This window comes from Enoplosus armatus, chromosome 13, assembly GCF_043641665.1.
Source record: "Enoplosus armatus isolate fEnoArm2 chromosome 13, fEnoArm2.hap1, whole genome shotgun sequence".
Classification (NCBI taxonomy): domain Eukaryota; kingdom Metazoa; phylum Chordata; class Actinopteri; order Centrarchiformes; family Enoplosidae; genus Enoplosus; species Enoplosus armatus.
This window is the reverse complement of record NC_092192.1, coordinates 4,182,840-4,201,185: the sequence shown is the minus strand read 5'-3', so window position 1 is coordinate 4,201,185 and position 18,346 is coordinate 4,182,840. Positions and strand designations below refer to the sequence as shown.

The 18,346-nt window shown below is 38.9% G+C and overlaps 1 protein-coding gene across 1 annotated transcript; it reads left to right on the top strand.

The window, feature by feature from the left end:
* The first annotated feature begins 3,852 nt into the window (after window positions 1–3,852).
* On the top strand, window positions 3,853–6,837 carry LOC139295118 (ATP-sensitive inward rectifier potassium channel 1-like). The gene is made up of 2 exons (XM_070917217.1): window positions 3,853–4,005; window positions 5,685–6,837. The coding sequence occupies exons 1-2, from the start codon at window positions 3,989–3,991 to the stop codon at window positions 6,835–6,837; spliced, it is 1,170 nt and encodes a 389-aa protein (XP_070773318.1). The 5' UTR covers window positions 3,853–3,988.
* Window positions 6,838–18,346: the final 11,509 nt, after the last annotated feature.

Sequence of the window (18,346 nt, the reverse complement as noted above, 5' to 3'; positions counted from 1 at the left end):
CCATTTTGGACTTTTTTTTAACTTGTTTTAAAAGTACAAAAAACAGGTTAGACAAACTTATTTGGAAGAGAAAACTAAAGCAAACAATAAATGTATTACTCAAACTGTTGTAAATGTCCATCACACTTTACAGACTTCGACCAACTGTCTTCTCCGTAGTTACGCTGAGTTATCACTCACATGTTGGTGATGCAGACTTCCAGTTTTACCTCCAGATAAAGTGGCTCAGATAATCTGGCTGAACTGGTGGCTCATTTCTTGCCCCCTTCTGACCTCTTTTTTTTTTTTTTAGTGATGCTACCATGTTCCCAGATTACTTCAGTGAGTATAATGTTATCATACCGGATCGAAGTGATGGTCAAAACTGCAAAAACAAGACCCAAGTTGTAATAAACCGTAATGACGTAAGGAGCTTGAAGAACATCTCTCTCAGGTCTTGAAGATGAGGAAGACGCTTTTATGAAGAAATCATTAGGAGGAAGCTTTGAGAAGAAACTGCGTCCGTGTCCCGATGGGACAGAAGGTGACACATGGATGTGTTGAAGCACCGCTGATACAGTACAAACTGTAATAATGCCAAAATCCAGACTTCTTGAAGGCGGGCGACTGGTGACGTTATGCAACACAGTAATTATAATATAAATCAAACTGAAACATGAGCAGCAACTTTGTCTCCAGATGAGTGTTTGTATGTAATGTACATAATGTGTGTGTGTGTGTGTGAGAGAAACTGCAGTCCAACATATTACTTATGCAATATAATGTTGTAAAATCACATTGGATCCTTTTACATTTTATTTTGTTCTTGTTACATTCTGGTACTTTTTTATAGTTAATTATGTTTTCATTATTGTATCTTTTACTCTTGAATCAATATAGACTGATCGTCACCGTTTCATATTGATCAATGCAATAAAAGTTGCATTAATAATCAACATTTTCTTTTTTTTTTAGAAAGGTGGACTTGAGTTGTGTCGGTTATTAATGATCAGAGATCAGATTCAGTTTGTTGTAATTTCTCAGTACTAATGCAACAAAAACACTGCAGCGTACATCTGAACCTTTAACAGTTTAAACAAATTTAAAAATCACAATTTATTGCACTTTCTTGGATCATATGAACTAATCAGACAGATATCTGATTGATTATCATTTTCAAGTTCTAATTTAAACAACCTGATTTTTTTTTTCTTATTTTCTTATTTCTTAAAATTGAATTTGAGCAAGTTGAGTTTTCTTTGATTTTCTATCTGACTTTTGTAAATTTGTGAAAATCTGCGAGCGTTTTAACCATAAAACACAGAAACCAGAAATGGACTTAAATTCTCCTTTTATCACTTTATATTTACACCACCAAAATAAAACAGGATTATTTGATTGTAACGTGCGGCTGTTCCCTCAATATGATTTAAAGTCAGAAAACGAAAATATAAATCGAGTATTTGATTTTCCTCCGTGTGGCGGGTCCTTCCTGTGATGTTACCCCATGTCAAAATAAGAGTTTGTCATAGTTTACTTGTTTATTCTAGACACATACAGCAACAAAGATGGTTTTCAAAGTAAAATAAATTCAGTGGTATTTAAATTTCAACATTAAGTATTCAGTAGTGATTATATTTCAGGTATTTTGGGCCTTTAAGGTGTTTTATAGGATTTGTGCACCAGATGGAGCCGTTTCTGCGGGTGATTCTTATATCAAGTCACCATCATGGAGCATCGCCCCACTTAACACGTTTAACTGTAAAAGCAAAATGTAATTTGGAAGTCAAAGCTAGAAGACGGTGACGACAAGAAGAGAGAACAGATCGGAGCTTGAATTCAAGAATGTATCAAGAGTGAATTTGTTTATTGTAAATCTATTTAAAACGTTTAACTTGAAATATGAAAATCTCTCTCAGCATTGAAAAGAGCTGCGGTATCTGTCGAGATCATGAGTAAGACTCGAAGCCAAGAGGACGGAAAATGTGGTTCTTGTAGAACATGAGAAATAAAAGCGCCTAATTCAAGACCCTGATACCCTCATATTAATATTAATGCCTCTTAAAGTGCAGGATTAATGAGGTGCATGCATATCAAATGATGGTGTCTGTTGGTCTTAGCTGTGAGGTTGTTTTTTTTTTACGTTTGCCCAAAATTAGCTTTGACGAGCTCCGCTAATGAAGCTGTCTTGTTTAATACTTCAACTCCTCGCATGTTTATTTGTCTCCTGTGCAGCACTCAGGATCAACATCAAGAGCTAATTAGTTCATTAAAGCAGATAGTCACGTCTTTCCATATTTAGGGCTTTCTATATGAAATGTGTAAGAGGAGAATACTGCATATTAGAAAATATTTCCACTTTGAGAAAACTTTTAACTACTTTATACACAGTTTAGTATACAGTAGTTTAGGGTTGATAAAGATACATCTGAGGGGTGGATTTGTGTTCATTTTTTTTTTCTCTAATATTTTAACTTTTAACTTATTCTCGAACATTATTTAAACAATAACTCAGACATCTGAAACTTGACAAGCGACCCCAATGAGACACTGTTTTGTTGAAACCATTAATCTTTGACAATGTGTTGTATTTAATGAACTTATGTTTTTAAATATGAAATCTTTAAAGTAACCAGTAACTACAGCTGTCAAATAAATGTAGTGGAGTAAAAAGTATAAAGTAGCATAAAGTACTACTACTACTACTACAACTAGTTATGAAAGGCTGTCACTGTTATTATACACACACACACACACACACACACACACACACACACACCTATATATGTCATGTAAAAAAGACTTTTAATGTTGGTCAAGGTTGAGCTCATTTTCATTTTCTCTATATCAGGTCTGCAACTAACAATAATTTTCATTGTCGATTGATGTGTCGATTAGTTTCTCCATTAATTGATAAAACTGTTTTATCTAAAAAAGCAACAACAGTCCAAAACTCAAAGATATTCGGTTTACAATCACGGCAGACGAAAGGAAACCAGTGAAATTAGGGCTTTTTTTTCTCAAACAATGGATCATAACAATAAATTGAGCTGCCAAATAAAAGCAGTGAAGTAAAAAGTACAATATTAACCCTCAAAATGTAGCGGAGTAGAAGTATAAAGGGGGGCAGAGAGAGAGAGGGGATAACATGCAACAAAGGGTCCAGGCCGGACTCAAAACCGAGCACACGTGGTACAAGGTGAGCTGCTGGGGCGCCCGAGTCTGCAGCATGTTTATGTGTTTATAGATGCACATGCACACATGACTAAACTGACAGAAAGTTACGACGGCAGCCTGTAAGAGTCCTGCAGGGTCTCTGCAGTTGAATCAGTACAGCAGGAACAGTCTGCATCTTCAACCGTCTCCATTTCCGTGCAGCTAATGGCATCTGCCTCCATCGCTGAGGGGCCTCTTATCAAGTCAAGACCTCTCTTATATCGTAACAGATCATGGAAATACGCTCAAACACAAATATGAAAATGGTCCTTCAACAGCCAGAATGTCAGCATGGCAAAGACACTTTGTCCCCGCGGCCCTTCATTTTGATGCAAATGTGAGGCAGCCTTGCAGGTTGGAAAGAGGGGGGGAGGGGGACTACGGGAAATGCAATTGAGGGATTTCTTTGTGGGGCCCGATGCAAATCCCAAATGTTCTCAGGGCTGAAAACAAAAACAGCATGGGTGCAGCACCGGCCACGTTGGCCCCTTCAATAGATGCACCTTCTGCCACACAAAAGCACTGAGGGCTTCTGCAGGACACCCCCCCCCCTCATGTTGGTCAGAATTTACACTGAGCAGTGATGAAGGGAGTCGCCCTGCCAGTCAAAGGGAACTGTGACGCCCACTGGGAGCTCTCTGGCTGGCTCCTCTGTCTGCATGAAGCCAGTGTACATGGTGGCATGTGGCTGGGATTAGGAAATTTCACTGTGGATTAAAATCTTTCCAATGGCCACTCGCGAAAAGAAAGGAGTCTGAGGTTCCAGCGGAGATCCAGTGAGCGCTCTGGGCCCATGGTCTCACTTAGCAGGTATGTCGAAACACAACTTTCTTTCCACAGAACAGATCAATGAGACAGACATCAGACACTTATTAGTGTGTTTTGGTGCTTGAATTAAGTTTTGAGACATCTTTCAAGTGCTGTTCATCTCTCTAACGGTGCAGATAAGTCTAATATCTTTAACACATACAGTGTTGTTTTTACTGCTCAGAGAAAAGTTGCTTCAACATTTTTTAATTGCAAAGATGTTACTATCTCTAGTTTTCCCACTGTGGTCTCTGGCAGAATATACAACAGTGGCTTTGCCAATTATGTAACAGTACAAAGAAATGCGAAGAACTAAAGGAACCCCATAACAGTACTTATTTAAACCCTTATTAAGGCTTAATAACTGGGAAAAGAACAGCAGAAGCACAAGCGGTTTTCCTAGTTCTTCCAACACCAAAATTATGTAAAAATGATAAAATATGTACGTAGTGAGGCTCATTAGCAAGTTAATAATAATAATATTACTGTTGTGTGATCAGACAGTTGACACAGAGTTTCTAACAAAGATATAAAATAGGTTCTTTATCTTAATGTGTGATAACCTTTTTTTGTTCTTTTACTAAAATATGTTTTAGTACCTTTTTTTCCCCCCAAAACAAACAAGTTTCTTGAATCTCAATCTTGAGTCTAATCTGTTATGTAAGGCTCAGAGTGGACCACGTGGTGATACTGCACCGTGCAAAATAACTCATATATTCTCATATAAATGCAAAATGCATTGTTTGTGACTATAAAGGATTTATATTTCTAATCTAATGTTATTCATCATTAGATTAGAAATATAAGAAATATGGATGTCACTGTTTATTTGCATGCTCTGACTGACATGTATGACCGTATTCTTATTTTTGAAATGGCTGCTATTGAAGGTTTGCCACTCATTAATCACTTGAACATCTATTTGCCTGAAACAAATATCAAGTAATCAAGTAAGTACTCAGAAATTGCAGTTTCACCATACTGTACTGGTTTCTTGTCTTACATCCCCTTTCGAACGGTGCGTCCTACAGCACTGACCTCTGAGGCTGGCTGGGGTTAAGACTGAGGTCAGGTAGTGGTTAGGCATGAGCACAGGTAAGTTTATTGTCAACAAATCCCATAAAAAAGACCAAAAGCAATAATATGTAAGTTCTGCAGGTCATAAATATATAGTTTGATTTACTGACTGAAACAGTGGGCACTGTAGTTTTCAGCCAAAGTTATTAAAAGAAGCAAATTGTGCATTTGTTAGGAACTATTTTCTGCCGCAGATGAATACACATTTGGTGCTCGGCTGACACTGTGTGTGTGTGTGTGTGTGTTCCTGGTAATGATGGATTCACAGTAAATACTTTTGGTTTTGATCTTTTCGTGGGATTTTTTGACAGTGATACCGTGGATTTATCCTCTAGAGGAAGTGGAAACGCCCGTTCAGCTGAGTGGTCATTAATCAAATATGTGATATTTAAATAGCCTGTCTAAGGCTGAACTAGTTTTGTTTCCTCTTGTTAAAGGGGTTGTCCTTATTAAAGAGTTTGTCTAACTTAAGTTTAAGGACAGTGGGTGTCGGGTGCTGTACAGGTTGTGAAGCCCTTTGATGTAAATGTGTGATTTTGGGGATAATTAACTTGACAGGTATGAGGTAAGTCTCCAGCACTAATCTTGTGTTTAACCCTCTCCAGCTCCAGGATGTTCCAGCTGCTCCAGAGTCACATCCAGCCAGCTGGACAGCGAAGCCGCAAAACCCGCCTGGTCACCAAAGACGGACGCTGCAACATTGAGTTCGGCAACATTGAATACGGAAACCACTTTGCGTACCTGGTGGACTTCTGGACCACCTTCGTGGAGATCCGCTGGCGCTTCGTCCTCCTCCTGTTTGTGGCTTCGTTCACGGGCAGCTGGTTCGTTTTCAGCCTGCTCTGGTACTGGATCGCAAAGAGCAACGGGGATCTGACGGGACAGAACCGCACAGACGGACATGTCCAGTGCATAGACAATGTCAACGGCCTCACAACGGCGTTCCTCTACTCCCTGGAGACCCAGACCACCATTGGGTACGGGGGCAGGGCCCTGACCGGGCATTGTGCAGGCACTGTGGCTCTAATTATAGTCCAGTCTCTAATCGGCGTCTTCATCAATTGCTTCATGTGTGGCGTCGTCTTGGCCAAGATCTCCTTACCCAAAAAAAGGGCGAAGACGGTCACCTTCAGCGACACAGCTGTCGTCTGCTTGAAGAAAGGAAGTCTGTGTCTCTTGATCAGAGTGGCAAACCTCCGAAAGACCTTGCTAATCGGGAGCCAGATCTACGGCAAGCTGCTTAGGACGACAACCACAGCAGATGGAGAGACCATCATCCTGGACCAGGTGGACATTGACTTTATGGTTGACGCAGGCAAGGACAACTTGTTTTTTGTTTGCCCTCTGACCCTCTACCACGTGATTAACAGATCGAGCCCACTCTACGAGATGTCGGCTGACTCTCTCGCCCAGCAGGACTTTGAGCTGGTGGTCTTTTTGGACGGCACGGCCGAGTCCACCAGCTCCTCCTGTCAGGTCCGAACCTCCTACATCCCCCAGGAGATTCAGTGGGGGTACAGCTTCCTGCCCATCATCTCCCGCACCAAGATGGGAAAGTACCGTGTGGATTTCTCAAACTTTTCCAAAAGCGTCAAGGTCACCACGCCGCACTGCGTCCACTGCTTCGAGACGGACACAGACCAGAGAAACCACAACGGTCACAACCAAGAAAAGCACAACAACGGGCAGAAGTTGGGGATCGACAACCTGGCGTTCCAGGTGATCGACATTCACGACTCTGTGGTCACTAAAATGTGAGCGACTCGGAAAGGAACTTCTTCTCAGATTGAAAGTGATGCGGGAAATAAAGTGTGTATCACTTCCTTTTAAGCAAAGTTTCACTGTTAGTCAGACTGAAGAGGAGTGAATCTGAATCTGTCGGCCACGCTGCTTCCTCCACTCAACGTTTGAATTAATCGCCGACTCTTTTGCCTCGAACAACAGAAACATTCAAAGCGTGGATAGAAATTCAGACATGAGCGGGAGTTAAGCTCTTGCTCAGCAGCTCATTACAATCAAAGCACCTTTGGGACTTGTGACTTTGTGGAGGTGATGTGTGGACGAGGGAGAAGGAGGAGAAAGAGGGATTGAAGTTTTGACGCATGGAAAATGAAAGGGGTAAAATACTGGATGGCACAGTGGGTACTTCTTGAGGAGATTAGGGCCTGAGCCTGTTATAATGAAAAACTGTGTGCTTCTATAAAGGCTGGGGGAAGTAGGACAGGCCTTTTGAGTTTTCTCATTATTCCTACTAAACCACTAACTTTGTTTTTGTCACGTTGACACATCTTGTTTGCCTTGATAATTAGGAAAATGTGAACGTAGCTTCTTGACGGGATGATTTTAACTGTGACCAGTCTACACTTAGTGTAGATCGTACTGTGTAACACTGAAACTTGTTCTCAGGGAAAGTTAACATCTTTAGTTGGAATAAACCTTTTTTTGTTTCCACTTTATGTCTGTCTGGTTTCTCCACATTCAATACTATGATTATATCACATTTACTCAAGTGCTGTACTTACAAATTTGAGGTACTGCTACTTTACTTAAGTAGTGTATTTCCATTTTATGCTACTTTATATTGCTACTCCACCACATTTCAGAGGGAAATATTAAACTTTCTCTTTCAGTACATATATTTGTTACTTTACAGAGTAATATATCATACTGAATAAGATAAAATAAGCTCTGATGAAGGCTCTGTGCTGTGTGATGTGTGCCAAACAAGTGAAATGTGAGATTTTCATACACTTTTTTGTTTTTTGGATTTTGGGTCAAACACTCCACTGAGAATCCTGCTGTTCAAGTGCAACCTCCTTTTCCAAAACAGGATAAAATAAGATAAAATAAGATTATCAAAACCTCACTTTAAAGGGGACCTATCATGCTCTTCCTTATTTTCTGTCATATATATAAAATTACAACGTCGGATGTTCAAAGTTTTAGTTTTCAAATAATGAAGTAAACAAATGTAAAAGTAATCCCTGTGAGCAAAATTGTATTTTTATGATGCATTGCTGTAGATTAAACTAAACAAGTAAAATTAGCAGTAATATTAATCCAGAAACATCAGCATATTGAGTACTTCTGTAGGCTGGTGCAGTGCAACATTGAAGCATGTTGACGTTTGTGTTTTGTGGCTCCAACAGAGACTTTGTTGTTCTCACTTTTAAGCCAGAGATGAACTGAGAGGGACAAAGGTTAAACAAGCATTAAGACACTGCGTACATTGTTAGTAGCTAAACACAGAAACTCTAAACACTAAACACACTTCTTTTAAATTTCTACACATTCTCAGAAAGTAATCGTCAGATTAATCAACAATGAAAATTAATATTAGCTGTAGCCATAATATTAAGTAGTTAAAATTAGCAACAACAACATTAAAATTCTTGTTACGTGTTACATTACAGGTCACATGCATCAGTACTTATAATCTTTTACGTTTGAATACAGGACAGTATTTTTACACTGTTGTATTTTTACTTTTCAGTGGCGGAAAGTAACTAAATACATTTACTTAAGTACTGTACTTAGGTACAATTCTGAGGTACTTGTACTTTACTTGAGTATATCCATTTTCTGCTCCTTTATGCTTCTACTCTACACTTCAGAGGCCAATATGGTACTTTTTACTTGACATTGATTAATTTAATAACATTAGCTACTTTTTAGATTCAGATTATTAATATAATATAAATATAAAATTAAAATTAGCTCCACCTTCATCAGCTGCAACATTAAAGTGATTTACACATTAATGCACCAATAATAATAATTTAAATCCAGTAATATAACATGTATTTTTCTCTTCTGCATAATGAGTACTTTTACTTTTTGTATATTTTGATGTTAATACTTCTGTACTTTTACTTGAGTAGGGGTTTAAATGCAGGATTTTACACTGTGGTATTTCTACCTTTAAAAGTTCTCAGTAAAAGATCTGAGTACTTCTGTCTCCACAGCTGGTTATTACTTTCAGTATTAAAGAGAATAAAAGTTGTAAAAGATGCAGTCAGGACTCCTTTGGTCTCTTTATCGATACTCTGTGTCTCTCTCCACTATTACATAAATGCAGTATACAAAAACAGAAAACTGTGACAGCTGACCTGACCACTAGAGAGCATCAGAGAGCTGCTCTGATTAGCATAGAAATATTACTATAAACAATTAATGCTGCAATAGAAGTGTGTTTTTCCCCACCTAACTGTCCCAGTTCTGCCAGCAGACTCTCTCTCACATGCTCAGTGATGTTTGAAAAGCTTCAGTGACAAACTACAAACTTTCCCCCCCAGACGCCCTGCAGTCAACAACACAACACCTGATACCTGCAGCTTCATGTCGGAGCGATGGACCTTGTCATGGCAGCAGTGTCTGCAACTCAGGGAGGCAGCTTGTTTCGTTTAAGACCGGCTCCGACACCAGGCAGAATCTTCTGAAATGGCTTTCATCCCATTTGGATTTACAGAGGCGAGTTAACTGGGCTTCATCTGCATAACAATGAAAATGAAACCGCGGAGAGGAACAGTGAGTCTGGAACAGCTGAGAAGAAGAAAGAAAAAAAGAAAAAGCCAGACGGAGATGAGAGGGCTGAGTGGAAGATACAGAAGTGCATGTTAGTCTGATAGAGCCGAGGGCAGGTTCACTGATAACAGCCACACTTCATCACACATGTGACGGAGGGCAAAAATACAGCAGGTGGAGGAAGTACTCACATGTTGTACTTCAGCAAAACAGCAATACGACAATGTACAAATACTCTGTTACACGTAAAAGTATTGGCATCAAACTATTCTTAAAGCAGCTGAAGTTAAAGTATGCATTATGCAGAATACATTTCAGAATAATGTTTATTTTATTAGTGGATCACTTTAATGTTGAAGCTGGTAAAGGTGGGACTAATATAATTATATAATTATACTAGTCCCACTTTAAATACTTTTCCTGCTACATTTACAATCATGTTTTTTCCCCATTTGTATGAAATAAAAGGCATTTGGTGACATTTTGCTTTGAGGGAATGGGAATATTTTGAGTTATATGGCAACTGTTTGACTGATTTTGAGAATTAAGTCGAAATATTTTGATAAAAAAGTCATAATTTAAAAAAGCCATAATTATATAAATAAGATGTAGTATAGTATGCATGTAGTATAGTGTAGTAAAGTATACTGTAGACTGAATACTGGTCGAAGGAAAATGACATTTCAGTCTCAACACAAGAGGAAAAATAGTAATTGTACAGAAAAATCTGCACAATCTGGAAAGACTTAAACATGTAATCTCCCTCCATTTCTTTTAATACATAAAACTGGAATATAATCACTTTTATTCAAATTTAGACAAATTCTATTAAAATATTATAACTTTATTCTTATAATTTCCGATTTTGTTCACATAATATTCCATCATAGTTCTGACTTGGCCTTTATTATAACATACTACTTAAATATTTAATGTTTTTTGTGACTGTGTGTTCTGTGAAACTACGCTAGGAAGCTTAAGCTCACGACAAACTCGGGGACACAAGTCAGAGTGGTAAATGTATTTTATTAATTCCTGGATCCATACGGGAAGCAAATGGAAATCATTTCACATGTAAACATGTTGTTTAAGGTCACTTGGATGTCTGAGTGTTGACAGGAAACATAACAGACGTTATCCCACTGACTCTTCTTCAATAATATGTCACCATGATCCTTTAAGTAGATTGCTTATGTAAAGCAGAGCATGCATAAGAACTTTCCCAGCAGCCTTCACTTAAAACGCATGAAATGTTTAATTAGGTTCAGAGAAAATGCATTGACTGCAAAAACCGTTCTTCTTACAGTTAAGAACATTTCCATCACATCAATCAATCATGTTCAACACATCAGAGGCCTCATAGATAAACAGTGTTTATGCCCTGAAGTATGAATATCCCACTTTGCAGATGATTCAGGACACTCTAGATAAAAGAAACTGCTTAAAGCTCATTCATGACCGAGATTATTAAAGGAACACACCACGCTATGGGAGTAATGTCCCATTGGACGACACCTGATAAGGGATGATAGCAGCCATGCTACTAGCATTATCCAAAGTAAGAAGACTGAACTTCTGGTTATCAAATGTTAAACATTCAACAGAAAGTTCAAGCAACAAGACAAAACGTCTACAGCCACGCTAGCAGCTCTGTGAGACTGGTGCTATGAGCTAAATGCTAACGTGACTATGTTAACATGCGGATGTCAAGCAGGTGCAATGGTTGCATGTTCACTATCTTAGTTTAGCGTGTTAGCACGCAAACGTTTGCAAGTTAGCACAAAAATACTGGGCTGACGGGAATGTCAAATTAAACTTTGACCTGATGGTGGCGCTAGATGAAACTAGCTAAACAGACCTGATTGCTGCTTTTCTTTGTTCTTTGAGTGTTGGTCAGACAACATAAGCATTTTGAAAACATCAGTTACAGCTCTAGAAAACGGTGATAGGCGCATTTTTCACAATTTTGGACATTTTGTAGAATAACTGATCAATTAAAAAAAAGCAACTCAACAGCTAAAAGTAATGGTTAGTTGCAGCCTTAGTTTTTATTTTTATTATTTAGCTTGTGGATCCATTGAAGTTCAAACAATTCATGTTACTTCTTTGGTATGTTAATTCATTTAAAAGCATGTCATGCTGTCAACAAAATGTATAAGTGATATTCATTTGCGTCATATTATACCATTATGAAATATGAAAGAAATCCCATCTTTTGATTTACATTTACACCTACTGGCATTTTATAATCTCTAAATCACCTGATTGGTGGAGAACTCACACTGCTGCGTCCTGCTTGCTGCGAGGTAGCAGTGCTAACCGCTGAGCAACTGTGCTGCCTTTTAATTAACTATTAAATGATTAATTAAGTAGTGTAGCTAATGGAGCTACCTTTCATTTAGGACCTAATTTCTGGTGTGTAATTGCTGCTGCGCTCATTTTCTCTCTCCACACACACACACACACACACACACACACTCCTTCAGTTCCCAATAAAACTCTGTTCAAAACAGCATTTATGATTCTGCTTATGTGCATTTTTATAAATCTCCTATTTAAAACTGCCAGACTTGACAGCATGTTATTAAAGCTTACAAAGTATGTGGCTTTACAGTTTTTTCAGTTCTACCCCTCTGACGCGACATATCAGTCAACGTAATATGCAGTATCCTAACGTAAACGTAATGTACGGTATGCTAATGCCCTTTAAAGTTATGGCTAACATGTTTGTAAGTAGCTGCTTATTTACTCATTAAGAAACATTAGCATTCATTAAGTCCAATATTCACTCTCCATTTAGCTCTGGTTTGGTGTGAAACTCCTGAGAAAAACATCTGACTCTTTAGCTGCGAGATGTTTGACTTTCTTCACCAGCTAGCCGCTAACTGCCGCTAACTGAGGCTAAGTGCTGAATCAAGGGTAAGGAGAGCAGTAACAACGCAGTACATTTGTAAAACTGCTGTATGTAAAGCTAACAAAGGCTACAAAGTTCTGTAAACCTGCAGATTTGAGTCATAAATACATATTGTCATATCATTTAATGTTAATATTAACAAGACTAAGAGTCTACGGCCATGCTAGCTGCTCCGTGAGACTGCACTTGGGCACAGCACTACTGTAAGCTAACTGCTAACGTCAGCATGCTAACATGCTCACAATGACAATGGTAACATGTTGATGTATGGTAGTTACATTAATCGTGCTCTCCATCTTAGGTTAGCACGTTAGCAAGCTGACATATGCTAGCTCGCACTAAACACTAAGTACAGCTGAGGCTGATGGGAATGTCATTATTTTGGAGGACAAATTAAAAAGATGATGGCGCTACATGAAGCATTATGGGATCACCAAAGCTGTTATAATTCATTTTGAGGGGGAACATGAATAACTGAACCAAATTTAATGCCAATCCATCCAACATGTGTTTAAACAAATCACTCAAAATCACAAATATCAACCTCATGGTGGCGCTAGAGGAAAAGTCAGAGGATATTGTTTTTAGACGAAAGTAGACGTGTTACAGAAAACAAAAATATCAACCAAGTGGGGATGATTACTAATCCTGTGGGAATCATGAATGCCATGGCAATCCATCCAACAGTTGCTGTTAAATTTTGATTCCTGGAGCTTTAAAGGCGAAGATTCAAGTGAGTGAAGCAGCTGTTTCAGCTTTAGTGGTTTCTGCGCTAGATCCCAGACAACTGTGGTGAAGGCATTGTGACATTTTGATTTCTGTGAAAGCGTTATTATGACAAGAGTGAAGAAAATGTTGCACAACCCTTTTAAACTATTGTTCTTGACATTATGTCTCCACTGAACAGATTCAGATTCATACAAACACACAGTTGTTGCTGCTCGTTATGTTTCGGTAAATCAGATGTTGAGACAGCGCCTCAGTCGCCCAGCTGGTCGTCTGCCAGAGAAAATGTTCGTCACATTTACGGTTTAGTAGCTTCTCAACCACACAGAGAGAAGCTGAGTATGGCCTAATGTACTTTATATAAATATTTAAACATGATCCTTCCTCAGCTGCTTCACAGAGTTTCAAATTGTCCCATAGAAACGGCCACGGCTGTATGTAATCTACTTAATAAATATATTCAGTCATAACCACCTGAATTATTGACACAAATTGTTCTGTATGAAGCACTTTCATTGGTTTTCGCCCCCTTTAAAAGACAGATGAGGTTACCATGTTGAAGGTCACCTCACAGACAGTTAATGGAGGGACTCGTTAATGGTCATGGTTTTCTCTCCCAGCTGGACCAGTGATATAAACCAGTGACCTTCCAGTCGCACACCTGCTGGCATTAAGATAAGTGCTTTTATTCTTTTCCTCATCAAACACTTATTGCCCCTGTAAATCTGAACTAAAGCGACATCGAGTCTCAAGCTTTACGTTTATAGTTTGCCTTCACTAAAAAGGAATTTAAGGGCAGATTTACTAGAAGTGCATTTGATTTCTTCCTCTCTATCAGCGATTAGTCTTCAGTACCAGTAAGTCCCAACTGTTTTGGCTCGTGACCCCTTAAAATAAAGCAATGTCCACATGCAACACCTCATCACAGGTTGCACATGTCGACTAGTTGTTACCAGTTCAAGAAGTACAATTATCCAGTCATTTCAACCGGAAATAACAGATTCTTTTTGGCCACTTGGGGGCAGCAGAAACAAGCTGTGAACACAACACTGACATATTATGCTGTTATGGACAGCTGTACATGTGCATTAGTTGACAAGCTGAAGGATTTGGTGGGCTGACTTGGCTCATGATCAAAAACTAGGGACAACTTTGCTAACATCAAGCGAGTGCAGCAACAAACGACACAGCAAGCCAGCTCAGCGTCTGTCCGGCAGCCTTTTATTTTGCAAAGCTATCGGCAACAACTAAAAGCCAGCGCGAGATTTACTCTTGCTCAGTCGCTCTCTGTTTTTCTCTTCTTAGTTTCCTCCGTCGACGTCCTGTTCGGTCTCTTAGCCTCGATGTCCGTAGTGAGAACACCGAGCTAGACTCGTCGTACGACGTGGTGCCGTAAAGCGTCAAGTTACACAGTGCAGGAAGAGGCGTTCAGAGACGCCGTTCTCCCTATTACAAGTCAGTGCACTATCTAAATGATATCGAAGCTGTTATTTTAAGGTAAAATAGTTGCATAATGTTGCTTTAATACAATTCTTTGCTTATTTTTAAGAAACCTCCCTCTTTGTCGTACACACTGTACAGCTCTTTTCCTTTTTTAAATACATTTTTCATGTTTTATTGTACATTTGTTTATTATTATGCACCAAAATAAAATTCCTACTTGGGAATAAACCTGATTCTGATTCTTGTGTTAATTATCTCTGGACCCCCAATACATCCAGTGACCCCACATGGGGTCCCGACCCACCAATTGACAACCACTGTTCCTATCCCATTTCGCAGTTGTTTCATTGAATAATTGCTTCTTTGTGTATTTTATTTCTCTTTTGCATGTTTCTTCCTCTGTTCAGAGATATATTTGACTCCTCCTGTGTATTTGTAACCTACTTAACTTATTGTGAAGCTTCTTCTAACTCACAGCAGAACAGCGCTAAAACATATAAAAAACGGATTTACTTCCAGCACTTTAATATATCAGATTGTTTGAATTTGGATGTCAATGACAGATTGTGTCCACACAGAAGCTTCTATGTTGTATAATGTTGATAAACTTCATGTGTATCAGTGGACTGAAGCAACTGCAACGAGGCGCTGTGACTCCAAAGCTTCATTGTGGCCTTTTGGTTTAAGAGTCTGGAAAATATAACAGCCGTGTCTTTAGATCATTTAGTACAATTATTTTGGCTTGGAAAGTAGCCGTCACAGCATATTATGGGCATGTGTTTTGCAGCACAAAGCCTCCTCTGGAGATTTTATGATACTAGAACAGACTCAAGTGACAAAATGTGTCCACGATCATCAGCTTTTCTGCACACTTAAAAATACAAACTGTACACAGCAAGACATAATAAGACATTTTCTGTTCCTAGACATCCTGATACATTTTCCCAAAGACTCAGAGGTCTTTTGTGTTTTTGCTTTTGCGCTTTAACATGAATTAATGATAGTTACTGTATGCATAACAAGCGTTTGAATCACAAACCGTGACTTATTGTGGGAGCTGACAGGCTCTTTCTCATGCAAATCAATTCTTGTGAGGAATTCAACCGTTTTGTTTGTCCTTTTTTTTTTTTTTTTTGCTGTAAATCCATAAACAGTTTATATACGAGGTGCCTGCAGTTTGGTTTCAGTTTGAAAAGGCTGTTAAACAGTGAATACCAGCCACTTCTTACAGTCAGCGATGCATTCAAAGGTCGGGGCATGTTAAAGCATGTTGTTATTTAGTGCTTGGCTGGATGTTTTTTTTTTCTCCTCCCTGTCTAATCAGGTCAAATATCAGAACTTATCACAGGTTGACATTTCTGTGTTTTTATTCCGAGGGGTTTTGACAGCCTCGTGCATCATACTGTACTGCAGCTGCTAAACACATGAGCTGATGTAGCTCCGTACAGACGGAGGGACGCAAACCAGTTGACATGGATATTATTAGCTCATCCTCACTCAGCGCAGCGCTGATCGACTTTGACATCGGCTCATAATCATCTGGTACGAACGCCTGCAGCCACGGCTCCTTCATCTGAGATGCTGTGATGCATATCATCTGAAATGTTTGAGGATGTTTGGCTCCGCGAGTGGCCGCACTTTATTTACATTTAAATTCTAAAGCAACGTTCATTTATCTATTTCAAGAGTCCCCCCCCTTGAAAAGAAGGCTGCTGGGATACATCCTCAGAAAAGAGACACACAACATAATAGACCGAACAAACAAAAACACAGTCGCACAAACAAGCACTTTACATTTTGAGAATATTTCAAACACATAAGCATCCAATCTTACATGAATCATCTGGCCTGAATAAAATGAATTTTCTTGAGGGTGGATTCTTGGTTGTTTTGGCCACAACAGACAGCACTGTCACAAAAACGTCACTCTCAGGACTCGAGCAATAACTATTCAACCTTCAGTCCGTCAAATCTCACCGCAACAGAGGAATGTCGGAGGTGATTTGGCGTCATTGTGGTTATGGTTCAGGTCTCTCTGGCATGCACCTGTAAAAGGGGGAGGGCAACATGAGATCCATGGGTGTGGATTCACCGTCCCCCTGGGTCCATCTGTGCTACAGCTTAAGAAGCAGCACTGTATGTTTTTCCTCTAAGACCCTGAGTGGACACAGAACTGCATGTTTGGTTGGAGCCGGTGCCCAGTTACATCAAACGTTTGTGTCCTTAAGACGTTTCTTGAGTTGTTAATTTCCCTTAAACTCAGTGTTGTGGTTGAAGGAACACTTCGACATTTTGGGAAATACACTTGTTCGCTTTCTTGCTGAGATATGATGAGAAGATCACTCTCATGGCTGTACGGTAAATATTAAGTTGGAGCCGGTTAGTTTATCTTGGCATAGACCGGAAACGGGGAAACAGCTAGCCAAAGGTAACAAAATCCCCCGATCAGCGCCTCGAAAAGTCGCTACTTACCGTGTTATATCTCGTTTGTTTAATCCGTGTAAAAATGACAATGTGTGGTAACTTTCTGGAGTCTTGTCGTCACTGAGAGGTTGACAAGATATAATATGTTAAGTGGTGAGCTTTCCTTTGGACAGAGCCAAGCTAGCTGTTTCCCCGTTTCCAGTCTTTATGCTAAGCTAAGCTAACTATCTCCTGGGTGTAGCTTCAAATTTACCGTACAGACCCGAGAGTGATATCAATCTTCTCATCTAACTCTCGGCAAGAAAGCAAATAAGTGAATTTCCCACAATGTTGAATTGTTCCTTTAAGGGAGTTGCAAGAAACATCTCAAATAATAAAATTAAAATATTCACAGATTTCTCAAATCTTGATTACAAGTCAAACTCTTTTCTGCTGTTGTGTGCAAATTAAAAAGGCGAAGTATCCTTCCTTTATTTAGTAAGAGACTGTAAACAAAAACCTGTGGTCAAAACAATGAAACAAAAAAATAGAAATAAAAACATCTAATCTACTAAACTGGACTAAAGAGAAGAAAAAGGAAAAATATTGCAAAAGTATCCAAAAAGTATCATCCAGTCTGGAGAGACATTTCAATTTCATTCACTAATAAAAACAAGTTTCATTATTAAGGATTTTGTGCAGCAGAAAACAGACTTAGAAGGATCTACTGAGTTTTTTAGCCATCATGAAGTTAACGATAATAACAACGTTGTACTCATCGAAGGAAGATCTGTGAATGTGGCAACGTCGCTAAAAAGAAGTTCAACAGGGAAAGAAACACGAGCATTCAGATGAACAGAAACAAGCCGACAGTAAAAAGACACCAATTTTACTGTTCGCCGTCATTTTCTCCTCCAAGTAAGTTTGATTCATCTGGAGGTTTGTTTCTTTGTCCCGTCTCACGTCTTTTTTGTTGTGGAATATATTCATTGGTTTTCAGTCCCCCCCCCATAATAAATAGAAACACAAAAAGCAAAACAGATACAAACAAAGAAACCACAGAAAAAATGCAAAGAATTGAAAAATAAAAATAATAAAATTAAATAAACATGTATAGAAGCTCATTAATTCATCATACTGTCATACAAAAGCTACATTTCTGTATCAGACAGTACCGTATTTGTTGGTATCTTAAGTTTCCAGGTAATGCGTGACACGTCTATATATTTCTTTGAATATCTGTATTTATAATACTGT